At 43.6% G+C, this 20,842-nt stretch overlaps 1 protein-coding gene across 2 annotated transcripts in view; it reads left to right on the top strand.

Annotated features, from left to right (window-relative positions):
- Positions 1–20,842, top strand: part of si:dkey-16j16.4 (uncharacterized) — a 69,802-nt gene that overhangs the window by 39,633 nt on the left and 9,327 nt on the right. The window contains exons 4-5 of one of the 2 annotated variants that reach the window (XM_024135968.2): positions 7,454–7,507; positions 17,982–20,364. In XM_024135968.2, coding sequence (XP_023991736.1) covers positions 7,454–7,507; positions 17,982–18,107 — 180 coding nt within the window. In that variant the 3' untranslated portion in view covers positions 18,108–20,364. Of the gene's footprint in view, positions 1–7,453; positions 7,508–17,981; positions 20,365–20,842 lie in introns of those variants that run through there. The other variant, XM_024135967.2, reaches the window with a different exon arrangement.

The following is a 20,842-nucleotide window of genomic DNA, read 5'->3' as shown; positions in this document are numbered from 1 at the left end:
AGAAGCCTCCTGTGCGTCTCCAGAGCCCTGTACGCACTGTTCCTTCTCCCCGTACTCGTCCTGAGGTGCGTGCACTCAGCCCGGTGCCACCAGTGCCGGTACCACGCACCAGGCCTATAGTGCGCTTTGGAGAGGTCAGTGTGCCCTGTCCCTGCTCCCCGCACTAGCCTGAAGGTGCGTGTCTCCAGTCCGGTGCCTCCAGTTCCGGCACCCGTACCAGGCCTACAGTGCGTCTCAGCCGGCCAGAGTCTGCGTCTGCCCAACCGGCGCCTGAACTGTCCGTCTGCCAAGCGCCGCATGAACTGCCGTCGGTATTGAACCTTCAAAGCCGCCCCGTCTGCCATGAGCCTGCAAAGCCGCCCGTCCTGCCATGAGCCTACAGAGCTTCCGCCAGACAGGAGCCGCTAGAGCCTTCCGCCAGACAGAGACCGCTAGAGCCTTCCGCCAGACAGGAGCAGCCAAAGCCTTCCGCCAGATGGATCAGCCAGAGCCATCCGTTCCCCAGCGCCGTCTGAGCCATCCGTCTCCGCAGCGCGTCTGAGCCATCCGTCTCCGCAGCGCCATTTGAGCCATCCGTCTCCGCAGCCCATCTGAGCCATCCGTCTCCCCAGCGCCGTCTGAGCCATCCGTCTCCCCAGCGCCGTCTGAGCCATCCGTCTCCCAGCGCGTCTGAGCCATCGTCTGTCCCGAGCCATTAGAGCCGCCCGTCTGTCCCGAGCCGTCAGAGCCGATAGTTCAGTCAGGAGCCGCTAGAGCCGTCGTCAGTCAGGATCTGCCAGAGCCGCCAACCAGACAGGATTGCAGAGCGCCAACCAACAGGATCTGCCAGAGCGGCCAACAGACAGGATCTGCCAGAGCCGCCAACCAGACAGGATCTGCCAGAGCCGCCAACCAGACAGATTTGCCAGAGCCGTCAGTGAGCCCATGACGTCCAGAGCCGTCAGTGAGCCATGAGCCGTACCAGAACCGTCAGCCAGCCATGAGCGTCCAGAGCGTCAGCCAGCCATGAGCGTCCAGAGCCGTCAGCGAGCCATGAGCGTCCAGAGCCGTCAGCGAGCCATGAGACGTCCAGAGCCGTCAGCAGCCATGAGCGTCCAGAGCCGTCAGCAAGCCATGAGCGTCCAGAGCGTCAGCCAGCCATGAGCGTCCAGAGCCGTCAGCCAGCCATGAGCGTCCAGAGTCGTCAGACAGTCATGAGCTGTCCCTAGCCCAGAGCGGCTATTTACCCAGAACTGCCTCAGTCCAGAGCTGTCTCTCTGTCCGGAGCTGCCTTTCAGTCCGGAGTTGCCCTCTATCCTGAGCTACCTCTTTATCCAGCTCCCTTATCCTGAGCTATCCCTTGTCCTGAGCTATTTCTCTGTCCTGAGCTACCTTGTCCCGGAGCTGTCCTGTATCTTGGTGTTGCCCTTAAATTAGGTGGGGGAAATAAGAGGGTGGTCATGATAAGGGTAAACGTAAGCTGGGATTGACTATGGTGGGGTGGGGACCTCGTCCAGAGCCTGAGCCACACCGTGGTCAGATGCCCACCCGGACCCTCCCTAGACTTTCTGCTGGTGCGCCCGGAGTTCGCACCTTAAGGGGGGGTTATGTCACGTTCCTGACCTATTTCTGTTAGTTTGTTGTATGTGTTAGTTGGTCAGGACGTGAGTTTGGGTGGGCATTCTATGTTGTCTGTTCTATGTTGGTTTAAGGGTTGCCTGGTATGGCTCTCAATTAGAGGCAGGTGTTTGGCGTTCCTCTAATTGAGAGTCATATTTTAGAGATATTTAGGTAGGTTGTTTCACAGTGTTCGTTGTGGGTGGTTGTCTCCTGTGTCAGTGTTTGTCGCACCATACGGGACTGTTCGGTTTGTGTTGTACATCGTCATTTTATGTGTAGGCTATTTTCCCTGTTCGTGCGTTCTCGTGTTTAATGTAAGTTCGTCGTTCAGGTCTGTCTACTCCGTTTGTTGTTTTGTTAGTTTATAGTGAAGTTCGTGTTTTCGTCTTGTCTTTAATTAAATATTATGTGTTCACAACCCGCTGCGCCTTGGTTCCCTCAATACTCCTCCTTTTCGGTTGAAGAGGAGGAGGACCACCGTTACACACCCTTTGCCTTGATAACAGCTTGGCACACTCTTGGCATTCTCTCAACCAGCCTCATGATATACATTTCAATTAACAGGTGTTCCTCATTAAACTTTCATTTGTGGAATTTCCTTCTCAATGCATTTGAGACAGTCAGATGTGTTGTGACAAGGTAGGGGTGGTATACAGAAGATAGCCCTATTTGGTAAAAGACCAAGTCCATATTATGGCAAGAACAGCACAAATAAGCAAAGAGAAACGACAGTCCATCATTACTTTAAGACATAAAGTTCAGTCAATGCGGAACATTTCAAGAACTTTGAAAGTTTCTTCAAGTGCAGTCACAAAAACCATCAAGCGCTATGATGAACCTGGCTCTCATAAGGACCGCCACAGGAAAGGAAGACCCAGAGTGACCTCTGCTGCAGAGGATAAGTTCATTCGAGTTACCAGCCTCAGAAATTGCAGCACAAATAAATTCTTCACAGAGTTCAAGTAACAAACACATCTCAACATCAACTGTTGAGAGGAGACTGCGTGAATCAGGCCTTCATGGTCGAATTGCTGCAAAGAAACCACTACTAAAGGACACCAATAATAATAAAGAGACTTGCTTGGGCCAAGAAACACAAGCAATGACATTAGAGAGGTGGAAATCTGTCCTTTGGTCTGATGAGATTTTTGGTTCCAACCGCCGTGTCTTTGTGAGACGCAGAGTATGTGAACGGATGATCATGTGTGGTTCCCACCATGAAGCATGGAGGAGGAGGTGTGATGGTGCTTTGCTGGTGACACTGTCTGTGATTTATTTAGAATTCAAGGCACACTTAACCAGCATGGCTACCACAGGCCCCTACTCCACCGCTACCACATATCTACAGTACAAAATCCATGTGTACGTGTGTGTGTATAGTGTGTATGTTATAGTGTGTGTGTGTTTTGTGTGTGTGTGTGTGTGTGTGTGTGTGTGTGTCTGTCTATGTTTGTGTTGCTTCACGGTCCCCGCTCTTCGATAAGGTGTTTTTTTAATCCGTTTTTTAAATATAATTTTACTGCTTGCATCAGTTACTTGATGTGGAATAGAGTTCCATGTAGTCATGGCTCTATGTAGCACTGTGTGCCTCCCATAGTCTGTTCTGGACTTGGGGACTGTGAAGAGACCTTTTGTGGTATGTATTGTGGGGTATGCATGGGTGTCCGAGCTGGGTGCCAGTAGTTCAAACAGACAGATCGGTGCATTCAACCTCTCATAAATACAAGTAGCGATGCAGTCAATCTCTCCTCCACTTTGAGCCAGGAGAGATTGACATGCATATTATTAATATTAGCCCGCTGTGTACATCCAAGGGCCAGCCGTGCTGCCCTGTTCTGAGCCAATTGCAATTTTTGTGGCACCTGACCACATGACTGAACAGTCGTCCAGGTGCGACAAAACTAGGGTCTGTAGGACCTGCCTTGTTGATAGTGCTGTTAAGAAGGTAGAGCAGCGCTTTATTATGGACATACTTCTCCCCATGTTAGCTACTGACAGTTTACAATCCAGGGTTACTCCAAACAGTTTAGTCACTTCAACTTGCTCAATTTCCACATTATTTATTACAAGATTTAGTTGAGGTTTAGGGTTTAGTGAATGAGTTGTCCCAAATACAATGCTTTTAGTTGTAGAAATATTGAGGACTAACTTATTCCTTGCCACCCACTCAGTAACTAACTGCAATTCTTTGTTAACTTCACTAGGGTAGGGGGCATCATTCTGAGTTTTGGATGAAAAGCGTGCCCATAGTAAACTACCTGCTACTCAGGCCCAGAAACTAGGATATGCATATACTTGGTAGATTTGGATAGAAAACTCTAAAGTTTCCAAAACTGTTAAAATAATGTCTGTGAGTATAACAGAACTGATATGGCATGCGAAAACCTGAGGAAAATCCATCCAGGAAGTACTATTATTTTGAAAGGCTGTTTTTCATTGAAAGCCTATCAATCATACAAAGACTTAGGACCTAGTTCACGATCTCTATGGCTTCTTCTACATGCGGCCAGTCTTTAGGCACTGTTTCAGGCTTTTACTCTGAACAGTGAGGGAGATACAGCACTTTCAATGAGAGGACAGTGGAAATTTCCAGACATGAGTCCAGCGCATGTCTTTCTTGTTTCTCCTTTTCTATTGACGAAGCTTTTGTCCGGTTGAAATATTATTGATTATTTATGACAAAATCAACCTGAGGATTGATTTTAAACATCGTTTGACATGTTTCTACAAACTTTTATTGTACTTTTTTGATTTTTCGTCTGTCTGCTGTGACCGCGCTTTGTTACAATGGATTGCTGAACAGAACCAACAAAACTGAGGTTTTTGGACATAAAGAGGGACATTATCGAACAAAACAAACATTTATTGTGTAACATGGAGTCTTCGGAGTGCAACCATAAGAAGATCATCAAAGGTAAGTGATACATTTTATCGCTATTTCTGACTTGTGTAACTCCTCTACTTGGCTTCTTACTGTTTGTAATGATTTGTCTGCTGGGCGCTGTTCTCAGATAATCGCACGGTATGCTTTCGCCGTAAAGCCTTTTTTAAATCTGACACCGTGGTTGGATTAACAAGAAGTTTATCTTTAAGCTGGTGTATAACACTTGTATGTTTCATGAATTTTTATAATGAGTATTTCTGTTTTTGAATTTGGCGCTCTGCAATTTCACTGGATGTTGGCCAGGTGGGACGCTAGCGTCCAACACTCCCTAGTGAGGTTAAGTGATGCAGTCATTTCAGTCGCTGTAGTAGCTGACATGTATAATGTTGAGACATCTGCATACATAGACACTCTGGCTTTCCTCAAAGCCAGTGGCAATTCATTAGTAAAGATTGAAAAAACTAACTAAAAACTAAAACAGCCCCCGCAATCTTTTATCATCAATTTCTCTCAGCCAATCATTTGTGTAAGTGTTGTGCTTGTTGAATGTCCTTCTCTACAAGCATGCTGAAATTTTGTTGTCAATCTGTTTACTGTAAAATAGCATAGTATCTGGTCAAAGACCATTTTTTCCAAAAGTTTACTAAGGGTTGATAACAGGCTGATTGGTCGGCTATTTGAGCCAGTAATGGGGGCTTTACTAGGTAGCAGAATTACTTTTGCTTCCCTCCAAGCCTGAGGGCACACCCTTTCTAGTATGCTTAAATTGAAGATGTGGCAAATAGGAGCGGCAATATCGTCCGCTATTATCCTCAGTAATTTTCCATCCAAGTTGTCAGACCCCGGTGGCTTGTCATTGTTGATGGACAATGACATTTTTTTTTTGCATTACCTCTAAATAAAACAAAAACACACGATCAAGCAGTGGTGGCCTCTGCTGTTCGAGCGGTCTGCTTTGCTGCTCGAGCCGGACTTGGCGCCTGACTTTCCAAATCAAATCAAATTTTATTGGTCACATACACATGGTTAGCAGATGTTATTGCGAGTGTAGCGAAATGCTTGTGCTTATAGTTCCAACAGTGAGGCAATATCTAACATGTAATCTAACAATTCCACAACCTAATACACACAAATCTAAATAAAGGAATGGAATTGAATAAATAGATAGTACCCTCCAGCATTGATGTTGGCAATTGACGATACATGTATGCTGCTATTTGCTATGCTGAAAATTGCAATCACAGATTTGTAAAACTGACAGGAAATAGTAGCCTATTGTTGACTTGGTGATGTGAGGTCTCAATCTGGAATCAAACTTTGTCTATCTGGAATCAAACTTTGTCTATGTTCTATGTTTAGGTTCAGCAATTCATAAGTTACCCGGTTTATTTTCCTCTGTCTTCTCAGAATGCACAGGCAGCCCATTGCTACTGTCAAAAGTTCCATGCAGGATATTTTTCAATGTCACACAAATTGCAAATGTCATTATATTAAGCCAGGATTGGCCGAAGGGGCCAGGTATGCTGAAGTAGACTCGGCCCGAGTACCATTAGCCGGAAGCCAGAGTAATATGACTCTGCCTAACTCGGGTCCGAGCTATGAAGCCCCCCGAGTCCGAGTCGATGCCGAGTCCTCCGAGTCTCAAACGGAATAGGCCCGAACCCACCGTGTCGACTGGGAAGTGGATAAAAAAAACATGGGCGTGGGCTCTGTTTCAAAATTTCACTGTTTTGTGTGTTGTGTAGGAAAAATATTAGTTGTATTTTATTCTGTTATATTCCATTATATTCTTACTATGAAATATGTGTGTCTTGTCTGTTTAATGAATAAAATAAGGAATTATTGATTTCATTTGCATGGCGCAGCCATGTATCCTATAGGCTGCATAGACCAGTAACGTAATTCAACTCAAAACATACTATTCTATTCTTTTGAAAATGGTTCTTAGGACCTGCGTAAACAAATGAATAATTGGGTTTATTTGTGATGGTGTATATTCAATGGATCTATTCAAATAGAAGCCTACCCACATCGCCCCATGTCTGCTCCCATTCCTAAACTTGCTGGCATGTGCATGGGAGGTATAAAAGGCTTATCCCGTCAAGGATGTGATCAAATTGGACTGTATGAATTGGGTTCTTAAAAACGTTGCCTGATTTGTGAAAGAAGTATAGGAAACGATTGTCATCGCAAACCGTTTGTGTGGCCGATTTATTGCAACAAATGATCGGTCTGTCAGATATGCGCCTTGAAAAAAAATCGGAATATTCTTTGTTGTCTTCAAATGACTGAAATGCATATAAGGTTTCAGGGGTGACACAGAGGACATTTTAAGGGCTATTTAATGATAGTCACCATACTTTCAAATTCTAAACGGATGGTACTCACATTGTTGTTAAGGGGGTATTTACATTTACATAAGGTATTCAAACCAACTCTCCCTTCCTCCACAACAGCAGGAGTCTTGCGTTTCCATTCTACTCCCCTCTTCCAAGAGCCCTGTTCCTCTTCAAAAGCACCAGTCTCCCGCCTCCCCCCCAGACAATTCCTCGATTGTAAAGGGCCTCTGTCACTTACGAGAATGGTTCTGCTGGGTGGACTGGGAAGGAGTCTTTGACAGGATGTTACATAAGCTTCATTGACTGGCTTCTTTGGTTTAGCAGCAGCTGCACTCCGGTCACTTTCTTGATTATAATTCTTAATTGACTCACAATAGTCAGTTGCTGTGACATCAACAAACATTAATTTACTCCTCACTCATAATGAAACACATTGACTGCTCTCTGAGGAATAAACGTCCCCCTAATTGTGAAGTTTAAACTGCATTCTTTGTATGAAGTGTTTTCTACAAATAAATGCATTATTATTATTCAGTGGTGTTTTGAAATGAGTCAGTGTCCAGTGCCGAGGGATGAAGTTGGTCCAAAGAGGTATGTTTGCTAATCAGTCTTTCTCCTTGGTTCCCCTCAGAAAATGCTCCTGAAAAAGAACTGTGGTGGGAAAACACGGACCATAAAGATCCGGGTAAGTTTACATTCATTTGCAATTTCACTTTATTGTACAGAAAAACACTCATAATCCCAAACACACACTAAACCACTCACAAAATATGTTTCCATACAATCATTTTCATGTGAGTAAAGTATATTTAGGTTAAAAAAAATACTCACGACAGGCCTAATAGAAATCAGCATGATTGTCAATAAACGTTCCTATATGTCGACAAAACAAAATACGCTAGACGGGTGGATAATTTTTTGCCGGTCAAATGGATCAAGCAACAAATGGCAGTGGAAATGCTTTTTTTGCGCAATTGTTGATAGAATACCTGTAAAGTCTAAGTAAACTGCAGTCACGTGACACTATGTTGTGTGGTCCTTCCCACCAGGACCTGGGAAAGCATTCACAGTTTAGAGAAAGTGCACGGTGATGAGCTTGACGCTCATTTCCCATGAATATAGTTATATATAAATATCTTAATTTGTATGATGTGGACATGATGATCAGTGCTAGGCTAATCTCATGTACCCTCTGCACTGTACCTGCGAGCCGTAGGACAGAGCACGTGTGCCAGGACCAGAGTGGGCGCGAATGTGCTGTTATCACAAGACTTTCTGTGGCAAAACCACCGAAAGAGTTAAAAATGGCGAATGAAAAGTTATACAACAAAGTGCTTTTTATGTGCACTACATCATTACGCACAGCTTTTTATCCACAACAAGCCAGTTTGATGGAAACACACCTCCGCGGGTAAAATGTATATAATTTGAATGCAAGTATTTGATAAATCGCTTGAAAATATTTCAACAAGTGGATGGAAACCTAGCTACAGACATTGTCACACTCCTTTTGGCCCTTTAATGAATGGAAACTCAATTGCATGACTCAATTACACACATGCGCACACACACACACACACACACACACACACACACACACACACACACACACACACACACACACACACACACACACACACACACTCTGAGTCCTTATCCTTTCAAGCTGAGCCACAATACCAAGTCGAGATGGCCGTGTCCATTACAGTAGAGAAAAGGCTGAAAGGTCATGAACAACCCAGTCTATTTTGCTGCCTACACCTTGATGCCCCTCCAAATGCATGCTGGGAAAGCATCTAACACCTTGACTGGTTCCCATGACCCTCTGCTATAGGCACTATACATTTTCTAACAAGAAAGTAGGAAGTCTATATTAAACAGCAAGCAATTATTGTTCCCTCACAGTTGAGACTCATGAAAAATAAACACTAATATATCTTTAATTCATGAAAAATAAAACACATGTTCAACCCTCTGAGTCAATACACATTAGAATCACCTTTGGCTTCTAATGTCTTTTTGGGTAAGCCTCTAAGAGCTTTGCACATCTGGATTGCACAATATTTGGCCATAATTTTTTAACTCTCCAAGCTCTCTTTCTCCAGGATTTGTCTGTGCTTAGCTCTATTCTGTGTATTTTTATCTTGAAAAAAAAACTCCCTAGTACTTGCCGATGACGAGCATAACCATAACATGATGTAGCCACCACCATGCTTGAAAATATGAAGAGTGATACTCAGTGATGTGTTGTGTTGGATTTGCCCCAAACATATTGCTTGGTATTCAGGACAAAATGTTAATTTCTTTGCCACATTTTTTTGCAGTATTACTATAGTGCCTTAATGCAAACAGGATGCTATTGGAATATTTGTATTCTCTACCAACGTCCTTCTTTTCACTCTGTCATTTAGGTTAGTATTGTGGAGTAACTACAATGTTGTTGATCCATCCTCAGTTTTCTCCTATAACAGCCATTAAACACTATAACTGTTTTAAAATCACAATTTCCTTCCTCTCCGGCAACTGTTGGGAAGGATGCCTGTATCTTTGTAGTGACTGGGTGTATCCAAAGCGTAATTATACTGAACAGAAATATAAACACAACATGTAAAGCTTTGATCCCATGTTTCATGAAATAAAACATCCCAGAAATTTCCCATATGCACAAAAATCTGATTTCTCTTAAATTGTATGCACAAATTGGTTTACATACCTGTTATTGAGCATTTCTTCTTTGTCAAGATAATTCATCCACCTGACAAGTGTGGCATATCAAGAAGCCGATTAAACAGCATGATTATTACACAGGTGCACCTTATTTATTGTCCACCTGCTGGGGACAATAAAAGGCCACTCTAATATGTGCAGTTTTGGAGCATGCAATTGGCATGCTGACTGCAAGAATGTCCACCAGAGCTGTTTCGAGAGAATTTAATGTTAATTTCTCTACCATAAGCTGACTTCAACGTTGTTTTAGAGAATTTGGCAGTACGTCCAACTGGCCTTAAAACCGCAGACCACGTGTAACCACCCCAGCCCATTACCTCCACATCTGGCTTCTTCACCTGTGGTATCATCGGAGACCAGCTACCCAGACAGCTGATGAAACAGTGGGTTTGCACAACCAAATCATTTCTACACAAACTGTCATCTGCATGCTCGTCGTCCTCACCAGGGTCTTGACCTAACTGCAGTTCGGTGTCGTAACCGATTTCAGTGGGCAAATGCTCACCTACGATCGCCACTGGCACGCTGTAGAAGTGTGCTCTTCATGGATGAATCCCGGTTTCAACTGTACCAGGCAGATGGCAGTGTGTATGGCGTAGTGTGTGCAAGTGGTTTGCTGATGTCAACGTTGTGAACAGAGTGCCCCATGGTGGCGGTTGGGTTATGGTATGGGCTAGCAACGGACAAGGAACACAATTGCATTTTATCGATAGCAATTTGAATGCACAGAGATACCGTGACGAGATTCTGAGGCCCATTGTCGTACCATTCATCCGCCGCCATCAACTCATGTTTCATCATAATAATGCACAGCCCCGTATTGCAAGGATCTGTACACAATTCCTGGAAACTAAAAATGCCCCAGTTCTTCCATGGCCTGCATACTCACCATGCATGTCACCCATTAAGTATGTTTGGGTTGCTCTGGATTGACATGTACGACAGCGTGTTCCAATTCCAATTCCTTCACAATGCTCAAAGGGATATTCAGTGTCTGCTCTTTTTAATTTCTACCCATCTAACAATAGGTGGGTGCCATTCTTTGCGAGGCATTGGAAAACCTCTCTGGTCTTTGTGGTTGAATCTGGGCTTGAAATTCACTACTTGACTGAGAGACCTTACAAATATCCGTATATGTGTGGGGTACAGAGATGGGGTAATCATTCAAAAATCATGTTAACCAATATTATTGCACAGAGTGAGTCCATGTAACTTATTATGTGACTTGTTAAGCAAATTTGTTACCCCTGAATATATTTAGGCTTGCCCTAAACAAAGTGGTTGAATACTTATTGACTCAAGACATTTCAGCTTTACATTTTTTATTAAATTTGTAAAAATTTCTCAAAACAGAATTCCACTTTGACATTGTGTGGTATTGTGTGTAGATCAGTGGCACTAAATCTCAATTTAATACATTTTAAATTCAGGCTGTAACACAACAAAAAAGAAAAAGTGGAAAAAGTCAAGAGGTGTGAATACTTTCTGAAGGCACTGTACTTTATATCATCTTTGGGAGTTTACCATTCAGTTTATCTCTGAACCAAGGAAACCAAAGGTTTCTTTAAAGCAAGTGGCACTACACTTAAATGTTATTTTCCTGCAATGGGTCATCATTTTCTTAGTGGCTCAGTGAAGATGCAAGCTATATACGCTAGCTCTATGATCTCAGACCATTGAGGTATATTTTGGGAGAGCGACATGTGTGACTAGCAGGACAAGTGTGTGTGTAGTTCCTGGGTTGTGTAAAGGGTGGGTGGAGGCTGGTTGGGCAGCTCGAGTGGAGTTGAAGGCACCTGGTCATTTTGGCACAAATCAGGACAGTCCAGAAGGACGCACAGTGTGGCGGGAAAGTGACGCTACGGTCTGTGTGGGTTACTATAAGCTGTGGCCCACTGCATACACACACTTATGCGCACAGACACACCATTGAGGTTGGCAAACACACACACAGTAAAAGCAGAATAATACAAATAATAATAATCGCGTATAGGTGCACACACACACACACAGCTACAGAATGGCTACATGCATAGGCTACCCTTTTCCATATAGTTGAACACTACTTTTGTCGTCTCTAAGTGTTGACTGAAATATGTAACTGAGGCTCATCTTTCAAAGTGGTGGAGGAAGAGTTGAGATGGAGGAGGAGTGTGTGTGTGGTTGCCCTGTGGTGTATCATCAGGGATGAAGTGACTTTCCATTTTTTGCCAACCGGCTGCTCTCTGTTGTGTTCCTCTGCTACAGAGATGTTTATTATCTCTTCCTCTCATAGTTAAAAAAATGAAATAAAATGATGACTTGTGGTCCTTGGGTATTTTCCAGGCACAGCATTTTCTAGTCCAGTAAGTAGATCTCTCTCGTTATCCCGTTTTTCAATATTCTTTCTCTTCAGCACTCTCGCCCTCCTCCCTTCCCCCTCCCCAGCTTGCTCTCCTTGTTACTCTCCCCTTCAACTTCCACGTCTCCTTTTCCCCTTTCTCCTTGCCTCTGTATTTCTCTCTTGCTCTTTCACCCTTGTCCAACTTAATTATTCCTCTCTTTTTCCTGGCATGGGTCCAGGAGAGACACTAGATATATATGCAGGGATGGTAGTTGTTAGAGGGAAATGATTTGTGGATGGAGCAAGGAATAGGAAAACAAGAAAAAAACGCTGCTCCTGTCTATTCCTGAAACTTCCTCTCTGGGGTGGGAGAGAGTAGGAGGTGGGAGGTGGAGGAGAGAGATCTTTCCCAGGGATGGAGCCGCCAAAGCGTCTGGTTTCAAATCAAATCAAAATGTATTTGTCACATGCGCCGAATACAACAAGTGTAGACCTTACCGTGAAATGCTTACTTACAAGCCCTTAACCAACAGTGCAGTTCAAGAAGAGTTAAGAAAATATTGACCAAATAAACTGAAGTAAAAAATAATAAAAAGTAACACAAAATAACAACGGGGCTATATACAGGGGGTACTGGTACTGAGTCAATATGCGGGGGTACAGGTTAGTCGAGGTAATTTGTACATGTAGGTTGGGGTGAAGTGACTATGCATAGATAATAAACAGCGAGTAGCAGCAGTGTACAAAACAAATGGGGGTGGGGAGGGGGGTGTCAATGTAAATAGTCCGGTGGCCATTTGATTAATTGTTCAGCAGTCTTATGGCTTGGGGTAGAAGCTGTTAATGAGCCTTTTGGTCCTAGACTTGGCGCTCTAGTGCCACTTGCCGTGCGGTAGCAGAGAAAACAGACTATGACATGGGTGACTGTAGTCTCTGACACTTTTTTGGGCTTTCATCTGACACCACCTCGTATATAGGTCCTGGATGGCAGGAAGCTTAGCCCCAGTGATGTACTGGGCCGTACACACTACCCTCTGTAGCGCCTTACGGTCAGGATACTCTTGATGGTGCAGCTGTAGAACCTTTTGAGGATCTGGGGACCCATGCCAAATCTTTTCAATCTCCTGAGGGGGAAAAGGTGTTGTCGTGCCCTTTTCACGACTGTCTTGGTGTGTTTGGACCATGATCGTTTGTTGGTGATGTGGACACTAAGGAACTTGAAACTCTCGACCCGCTCCACTACAGCCCCGTCAATGTGAATGGGGGCCTGTTCTGCCCGCCTTTTCCTGTAGTCCACGATCAGCTCCTTTGTCTTGCTCACATTGAGGGAGAGGTTGTGTCCTGGCACCACTGCCAGGTCTCTGACCTCCTCCCTATAGGCTGTCTCATCGTTGTCGGTGATCAGGCCTACCACTGTTGTGTCGTCAGTAAACTTAATGGTGTTGGAGTCATGTTTGACCACGCAGTCGTGGGTAAACAGGGAGTACAGGAGGGGACTAAGTACACATCCCTGAGGGGCCCCAGTGTTGAGGATCAGCGTGACAGACGTGTTGTTGCCTACCCTTACCACCTGGGGGCGGCCCGTCAGGAAGTCCAGGATCCAGTTGCTAAGGGAGGTGTTTAGTCCCAGGGTCCTTAGCTTAGTGATGAGCTTCGTGGGCACTATGGTGTCAGTATTACAGACTCGGTCATGGAGAGGTTGAAAATGTCAGTGAAGACACTTGCCAGTTGGTCCGCGCATGCTTTGAGTACACGTCCTGGTAATACGTCTGGCCCCGCGGCTTTGTGAATGTTGACCTGTTTAAAGGTCTTGCTCACATTGGCTACCAAGAGCGTTATCACACAGTCATCTAGAACAGCTAGTGCTCCCGTGCATGCTTCAGTGTTGCTTGCCTCGAAGCGAGCATAAAAAGGCATTTTGCTCATCGGGTAGACTCCCGTCACTGGGCATCTCGCGTCTGCGTTTCCCTTTGTAGTCCCTAATAGTTTTCAAGCCCACCACATCTGACGAGCGTCAGAGCTGGTGTAGTAGGATTCAATCATAATCCTGTATTGACGCGTTTGACGGTTCGCCTGAGGGCATAGCGGGATTTCTGATAAGCGTCTGGATTTGTGTCCCGCTCCTTGAAAGTGCCAGCTCTAGCCTTTAGCTTGATGCAGGTGTTGCCTGTAATCCATGGCTTCTGGTTGGGATATGTACATACGGTCACTGTGGGGACAACGTCGTCGATGCACTTATTGATGCAGCCGATGACTGAGGTGGTATACTCCTCAATGCCATTGGATGAATCCCAGAACATATTCCAGTCTGTGTTAGGAAAACAGTCCTGTAGCGTAGCATCCGTGTCATCTAACCATTTCCGTATTGAGCAAGTCACTGGTACTTTCTGCTTTAGTTTTTGCTTGTAAGCAGGAATCAGGATAGAATTATGGTCCGATTTGCCAAATGGAGGGTGGGGGAGAGCTGTGTTTGCATCTCTGTGTGTGGAGTAAAGGTGGCCTGTTTTTTTTTTTATCCTCTGGTTGCACATGTGACATGCTGGTAGAAATGAGGTAAAACGGATTTAAGTGTGCCTGCATTAAAGTCCCCGGCCACTAGGAGCGCCAATTCTGGATGAGCATTTTCTTGTTTACTTATGCGCTTTATAGAGTTGGTTGAGTGTGGTCTTAGTGCCAGCATCGTTCTGTGGTGGTAAATAGACGGCTACGAATAATATATATGAGAGCTCTCTTGGTAGATAGTGTGGTCTACAGCTTATCATAAGGTACTCTACCTCAGATGAGCAATACCTCGAGACTTCTTTAACATTAGACATTGCGCACCAGCTGTTATTGACAAAAGACACACACCCCACCCCTCGTCTTACCAGACGTAGCTTCTCTGTTCTGCCAGTGCATGGAAAATCCCGCCATCTCTAAATTATCTGTGTCGACGTTCAGCCACGACTCGGTGAAACATAAGATATAACAGTTTTTAATGTCCCGTTTGTAGGATAATCTTGATCTTGATCTATTTTATAATAGTCATCTATTTTATTTTCCAATGATTGCACGTTGGCTAATAGAACGGATGGCAGTGGGAGTTTACTTGCTCGCCTACAAATTCTCAGAAGGCAGCCCGACCTCCGCCCTCTTTTTCTCCGTCTTTTCTTCAAGCAAATGGCAGGGATTTGGGCCTGTTCTCTGGAAAGCAGTATATCCTTCTCGTCAGACTCGTTAAAGGAAAAAGCTTCTTCCAGTTTGAGGTGAGTAAGTAATCGCTGTTCTGATGTCCAGAAGTTATTTTCGGTCATAAGAGACAGTAACAGCAACATTATGTACAAAATAAGTAAAAAAATAAGTTACAAACAATGCAAAAAAAAAAAAGAACAAAATAGCACAGTTGGTTAGGAGCATGTAAAACGTCAGACATTCTTTCCGGCGGCATTTTCAGACCCCGAAGGGGATGGGGAAGAGGAAGAGTGAGTTGGAGAGATGGAGTAAGACTGAGGTTAAGAGACGTGAGACTGACGACACCTCCCTGTGTCCTTCTACATATAACGTTATCGTGCTAACTAGCAATTTTAGTCTGATTTTGATCAAGGCTCAGGTCAGCATATGGGAGTGAAGAGGAGACTTAAATTACAGCTTATTTAGAGCCGCTGATCAGAACAACTTACCTTGAGGTATTGTAGAGCAGACCATTGGTTCCCACTGTGGGTTGGGGCCCTCTGCTGTGAGTGGTATCCAGAATATAGGCTGCGTCAAGGGATGACAATTGATACAAATACTATTATCTTTATTTTGTTAATAAATCTAATTGGCCTAAGGAATCACATTATTAAGCTATTTAGTAAGTTCAATGTTTTAACATAAAGGTTTGTCTATGTTTAAACTTACTGTTCGGTAGCTGCCCAAGCCTTATGGTGGATATAGAGCAGTTGTGACCAACCGGGTGATCGACTGGTCGATCTTCAAGGCATTCCTAGTCTATTACCAAACATTTCTGTATAAAAGCCAACGATAAAGGCTTGCGCTCCTGCTGTTGGCAGTAGGTGAACTTAGATTCAGAAGCCCTTACGCAACGGGTCGGCAGTGTTCCCATCTGTGGCTAAATTGGATAGCTCAAATCACCTTGCCTACAGATTCCAGCAAAGTTTGATACTAGCCTACATGAGATTTAATAACTTTTAAAAACCATGACCAGAGAGAGCCTGAAGAATACAGCAAAGAGCTGCTGTTTTTATGAGTGTGTTCATGTTTAAGTTTTTATTACAAAACAAAAAACGCACTTCTCCATACTACCACTTGCACTGCAGCTGCAATGAATTAGTAACCAAGTGTATCGATAGCCCTGCGTTTTAATTATTATTAGCAGCTCGTCTTGTCTATTTTAATATTGAGGAATACTTAACTTTCTCTGGTCATCGGAACAACATGAATTTGTGCATGAGGTACCATGATCTATTTTGTCATGGTGCTTTCAAGACAACTGGGAACTCGAAGAAAAAAAAAACGAGATTCAACTGGGAAAAATCGATTTGAACGGTCAACCAACTCGAAATTCCAAGTCGGAAACTCTGACATCTTTCTCGAGCTCCGACTTTCTGACCTGAAGATCACTGACGTCATAGTTTGACCTCCAGTTGTCTTGAAAGCATCATGACCATCAGATACAGTTACCATCAGTCCAGTAAAATTGAAAAAGTGAATTATTTAAATTCATGCTCAGCTGTGCCTTGGAAGTGCTACACCAAATGATATATATTTTTTTTAAATCAAGCTCAAGTTTTGAAATAAAATATGGTCTGAGAAGAAAAATATTGTCAGGCCAGGCATATAGCCAATATGCTGTGATAATGTGTTAGGCCTACTGCACAAAACCTAATTCTTACATAACTGTTTTTATTAAATTCATGAATTTAAAAGAATTTAAGTAATGTAAAAAATAAATAAATTCAGAGCAGTACATCTCGGCTTGTTTTTTGACAGCGAAAATGATCTTGACTCAGAAAAGGTTGGTGACCACTAGTCTAGAGCAGAAGACACCTCCCTTTGTGGACCAGGGTCATGTAATGAAAAGTTCAGGAACCCTCAAGTAGAGAATATTTACACATCAGACAGCTGTTTCCCCCAAAAAATATTTATCAATTTGTTTTCAACTACTGGTCCTGTAGCACGTATTTATTTTTTTAACTGTCTGCAGTATCCTCAGAACTCGACCTTTGTTTGACCATTTTGGGCTATGATGTCTATCAGGCCCTAGACGCTGGATGACTCTATATGACTCTGGGGAATGCTAACATGTGCAGCAGACGCGGATCCGTCCCCAAGGTGTAACGACTCGCGCACGCAATGGGCTGCCTTGCAGCTAGCCATATGGAGAACAATTTAACTTTACTGCATCTACGACTCTTGACCTGGAACCTGTCTCTCCCACACTGCAATTTCCTCCCAGGGAAGATGTGTTTAATCCTTCAACGGCCAAAAACAAAACCCGGTGAAAGCTTTTTTCTGTCATTGACGGACTGAGTCTGCCTGGGTATGGAGTGTGTTAACAAGCACTGTTGGGATTTGTTGCCACAGTGGCGCAGTAGTCTTTGTCGGTGTCGGATCCCTAAAGACATGTAGTCATATCATATAGTGGTGATGTCATTAGGTGTTTTTCCAATGCCACCACAATCTAATATTGCATAAGGAAACTACACTGCTTTACAAGGCTGCTCATTACAGTAACAGCATGTATATTGAGGTGATGGGAAAGGCCGAGAAATATGGGACTGAAGGGATGTCGGGTGGGGTGGAGATTGGAGAAACGGGTCCAGGTTGAGGGAGGGATGAAAAGAGAGGGGGATGATGAAATTATAGAATGTAAACACACAAACCCCAGACACTGGAAACCAACAGCTTTACACACAACTCAGTTTCTAACTAACATTCAGAAAGGGCTCCATCCCATAATTAGTTTTCAGTCTCTCTTCTGCCTACTGTGAATCTTGAGCCCTGCTATGTCCATCCACCCAGATCCATGGAGGATAAAAGCCAGATTAGCCAAAACCCAAAATTTCTCTCAAACTTTTTCCTATTTTTATTAATTTAAAAAAATCATACTCTCTCTTTCTGTCCACAGAACTTGACTGGGACTCGCCCTCTGCCCAGGTACGCCTACGATCCCTCAATTTTTGCCTTCCGGTCCCTCAGCAGGGTCCCTCCTTGCAATCCCTTGACTCCGTCCGAAGACCCCCCGTGTGTGTGAGGGGATAACACCAACAAAACCCCTCCTTCCTCACTTATTGACTCTATAGGAGACTGCCAGACTTCAAACTCTGAAGACGAGACTGAGCTAAATAATGAGTCATACCATTATGGTATGACCGTTAGGACAACTTGACAATGCCAATGTTTGAAGGTCAATATTGTACTCTCAGATAATCCTGCTCTGTCAAATCATGCTGTTGCTCGGACAACTGGTTCACTTGACAGAACCATCTAAGACACTAAGAATGGGGAGATCTTAACCCTGATATTGGATGATGATGTGAGACGGGGGCAGACGGTATGTGTGAACAACAAGGCTACAATAGAAATTGCTTTGAAAATACACCGCTTCACTCAAGCTCTCCGTTCCAAGGACACTTCAGGTATTTCATACATTAACAGCTGTCTTTTGGACACATTTTCAATGGATGTTTGTTCTAAAAATGGATTATCAAAGATATTTTTTAAGGAAAACACAAGCATTCGAAAGCATTCAAAGACTACTCCAATGCCCTTGATACAAGGGAAATGTATGTTGACGACAATCAAAAGGTCAAACAAACGCAAGACAGGTTTGTTGTCTAGACCAGGGTTTCCCAAACTCGGTCCTGGAACCCCCACATTTTAGTTTTTTGCCCTAGCACTACACAGCTGATTCAAATAATCAAAGCTTGATGAGTTGGTTATTTAAATCAGCTGTGTAGTGCTAGGGGGAAAAAACTAAAAGTGCACCCCAGGGGCCCCCCGCCGAGTTTGGGAAACCCTGATCTAGACGGACAACAGCTCATTAGGACAAATCATGAACAGGGACTTTCTTGATACATTGCAAGATGTACACTGCACGATATAAGTAAAGAGTCTATATTTTGTGATATCAACCAGCGCTAAGTACGTCGATACTAGGGTCGAAATGGAGATCAGCTTTCTCCATTCAAATATTTCCTTAACATTATAATTATTTCACAATACTGACGACGGATCAGCTCCTTGAGAGATACTACCACCTATGGCTGCAAATATTGAGCGGCGTATTCTAATGCTTTTAACGCTTAGCCAATAAAAATGCACTAAATCACCGATTTGGTACATCATTGCGCACATGTTAGACTACACATCATGAAATATATTTAGAGAAATTGTATACAGCAGCCTACATGTAGCAAAATAGAACTCAATTGATTGAACATGAAATGTATTTCAACATATTATTGAAAACACCTACAGCCTACTGTTTATACTTTAATGCAGTCATCTCGGTTTTCACTTTGAAGCATATTTTTATACGTCACTCATTTGTATCAATTGCAAAGACATTAGCAAATTCGTCTTTGTAGTCAACTTTGTTCTGAAGTTATCGGCGGTCACAGAGAGATCAGTCAACCATGTGATTCTATGTTTAGCGGAGATCTTCCGTTCATTAAGTGATGCTAGAGGGCAACAAAATGTATCTAAAGTTGCACTTAACTATTCTACGAGTGATCCGAGTCAGGCGTTAGATTACGAGGGCTTTCAAGTGCAATGTTAATGATAGTTTTGGGAAACAGCTCGGATATTTAACGTTGCTCCTACGAAGGGTTTAACGATGAACTTAGCAGCTTTAAGATGCTTTTATGGAAACCGGGCTCAGGTCACGAGACACTACGAAATGTATGACTAGTTCAAGAGGTAACCTTTAACAATGTAACCCTCAACCTGTTGACGAGTTTGTGAATATTACCTTAAGAGGAAAACAGGACATCAAATACTTTGTCCTCTTTTCCTGTATACATTTCACTGTGCTGTGGTGCAGAAAAGAAAGGTATATGAGCATGGAAGAAAGGAAGTAAAAGAAATCTATGAGAATATGACATGATTTACTGCTTTAATTTCAGTGCTGTGTCATGAGTTTGTGTAGTACGCTATGCAATACATTTCTAACCCTGTATGTACCTCCTTTTCTTCGGTGGCACATCGCCACATGTATGAGACAACCGACAGTCATCCCAAACGTCTCATCTTTATGCCTCTGAATGACACTCCTGATGTATTGAACGTAAAACTGAGGCTAGGCTTGACTGTAGGGTCGATATGCTAACGTAATCAGTGACCAGACAACCTATTTATGCAAATGAATGTAACCCTTGGTGGACATGTTGCGATCAAAACAAGGTTGTCACCATAACCAAGCTCTGCTAGAGTGAATGTTGTGCAGCGCTCTGACATTTCTGTGTCCCTCGCATAATTTATGAACAAATAAATGCTCTGTGGCATCTTGATTCTTAGGAGTGATACATTTTAGATCACATTACATAGACTAATTCTACGTGCATTGACACGATTACCATTTTGGATTAGCTGTGTACCAGGGTTAGCATCAATCCCATTTCAATCCAGTCAATGCACGAGGTGAATCAAAAAACGAGTGTCATTTATTTTCAGTGAGGACATATTCTCCCTGTCACTCTGTGTCGCCTTCCTCATTGCAGTGGCCCACCCAGCTTCTGATCCATGACCCTGGTCTATTGCATCTCTAGCTACAGTACTGGTGGAGCTCTGGGAGTTGAATCTGGGATTACTCCATCCTTCAAGAGCCAATTGGGTCAGGAGAATATAGAGGGGTCAGGCAGCATGGTCGGGAGTGGGCTGGGCCAGGAGTTTAGAGAGGAGGCTCTGGAGTGAGAGCCCAGGGCCAAAGCTGTCTGGAGGTCCTGCGGCACTGGGATTTGGAAAAGTGTGTTTATGGGAACTGAGATT

Source organism: Salvelinus sp. IW2-2015, unplaced genomic scaffold (assembly GCF_002910315.2).
Source record: "Salvelinus sp. IW2-2015 unplaced genomic scaffold, ASM291031v2 Un_scaffold702, whole genome shotgun sequence".
Classification (NCBI taxonomy): domain Eukaryota; kingdom Metazoa; phylum Chordata; class Actinopteri; order Salmoniformes; family Salmonidae; genus Salvelinus; species Salvelinus sp. IW2-2015.
Note: the sequence above shows the minus strand (reverse complement) of the source record. Positions and strands in the feature narration are given on the sequence as shown.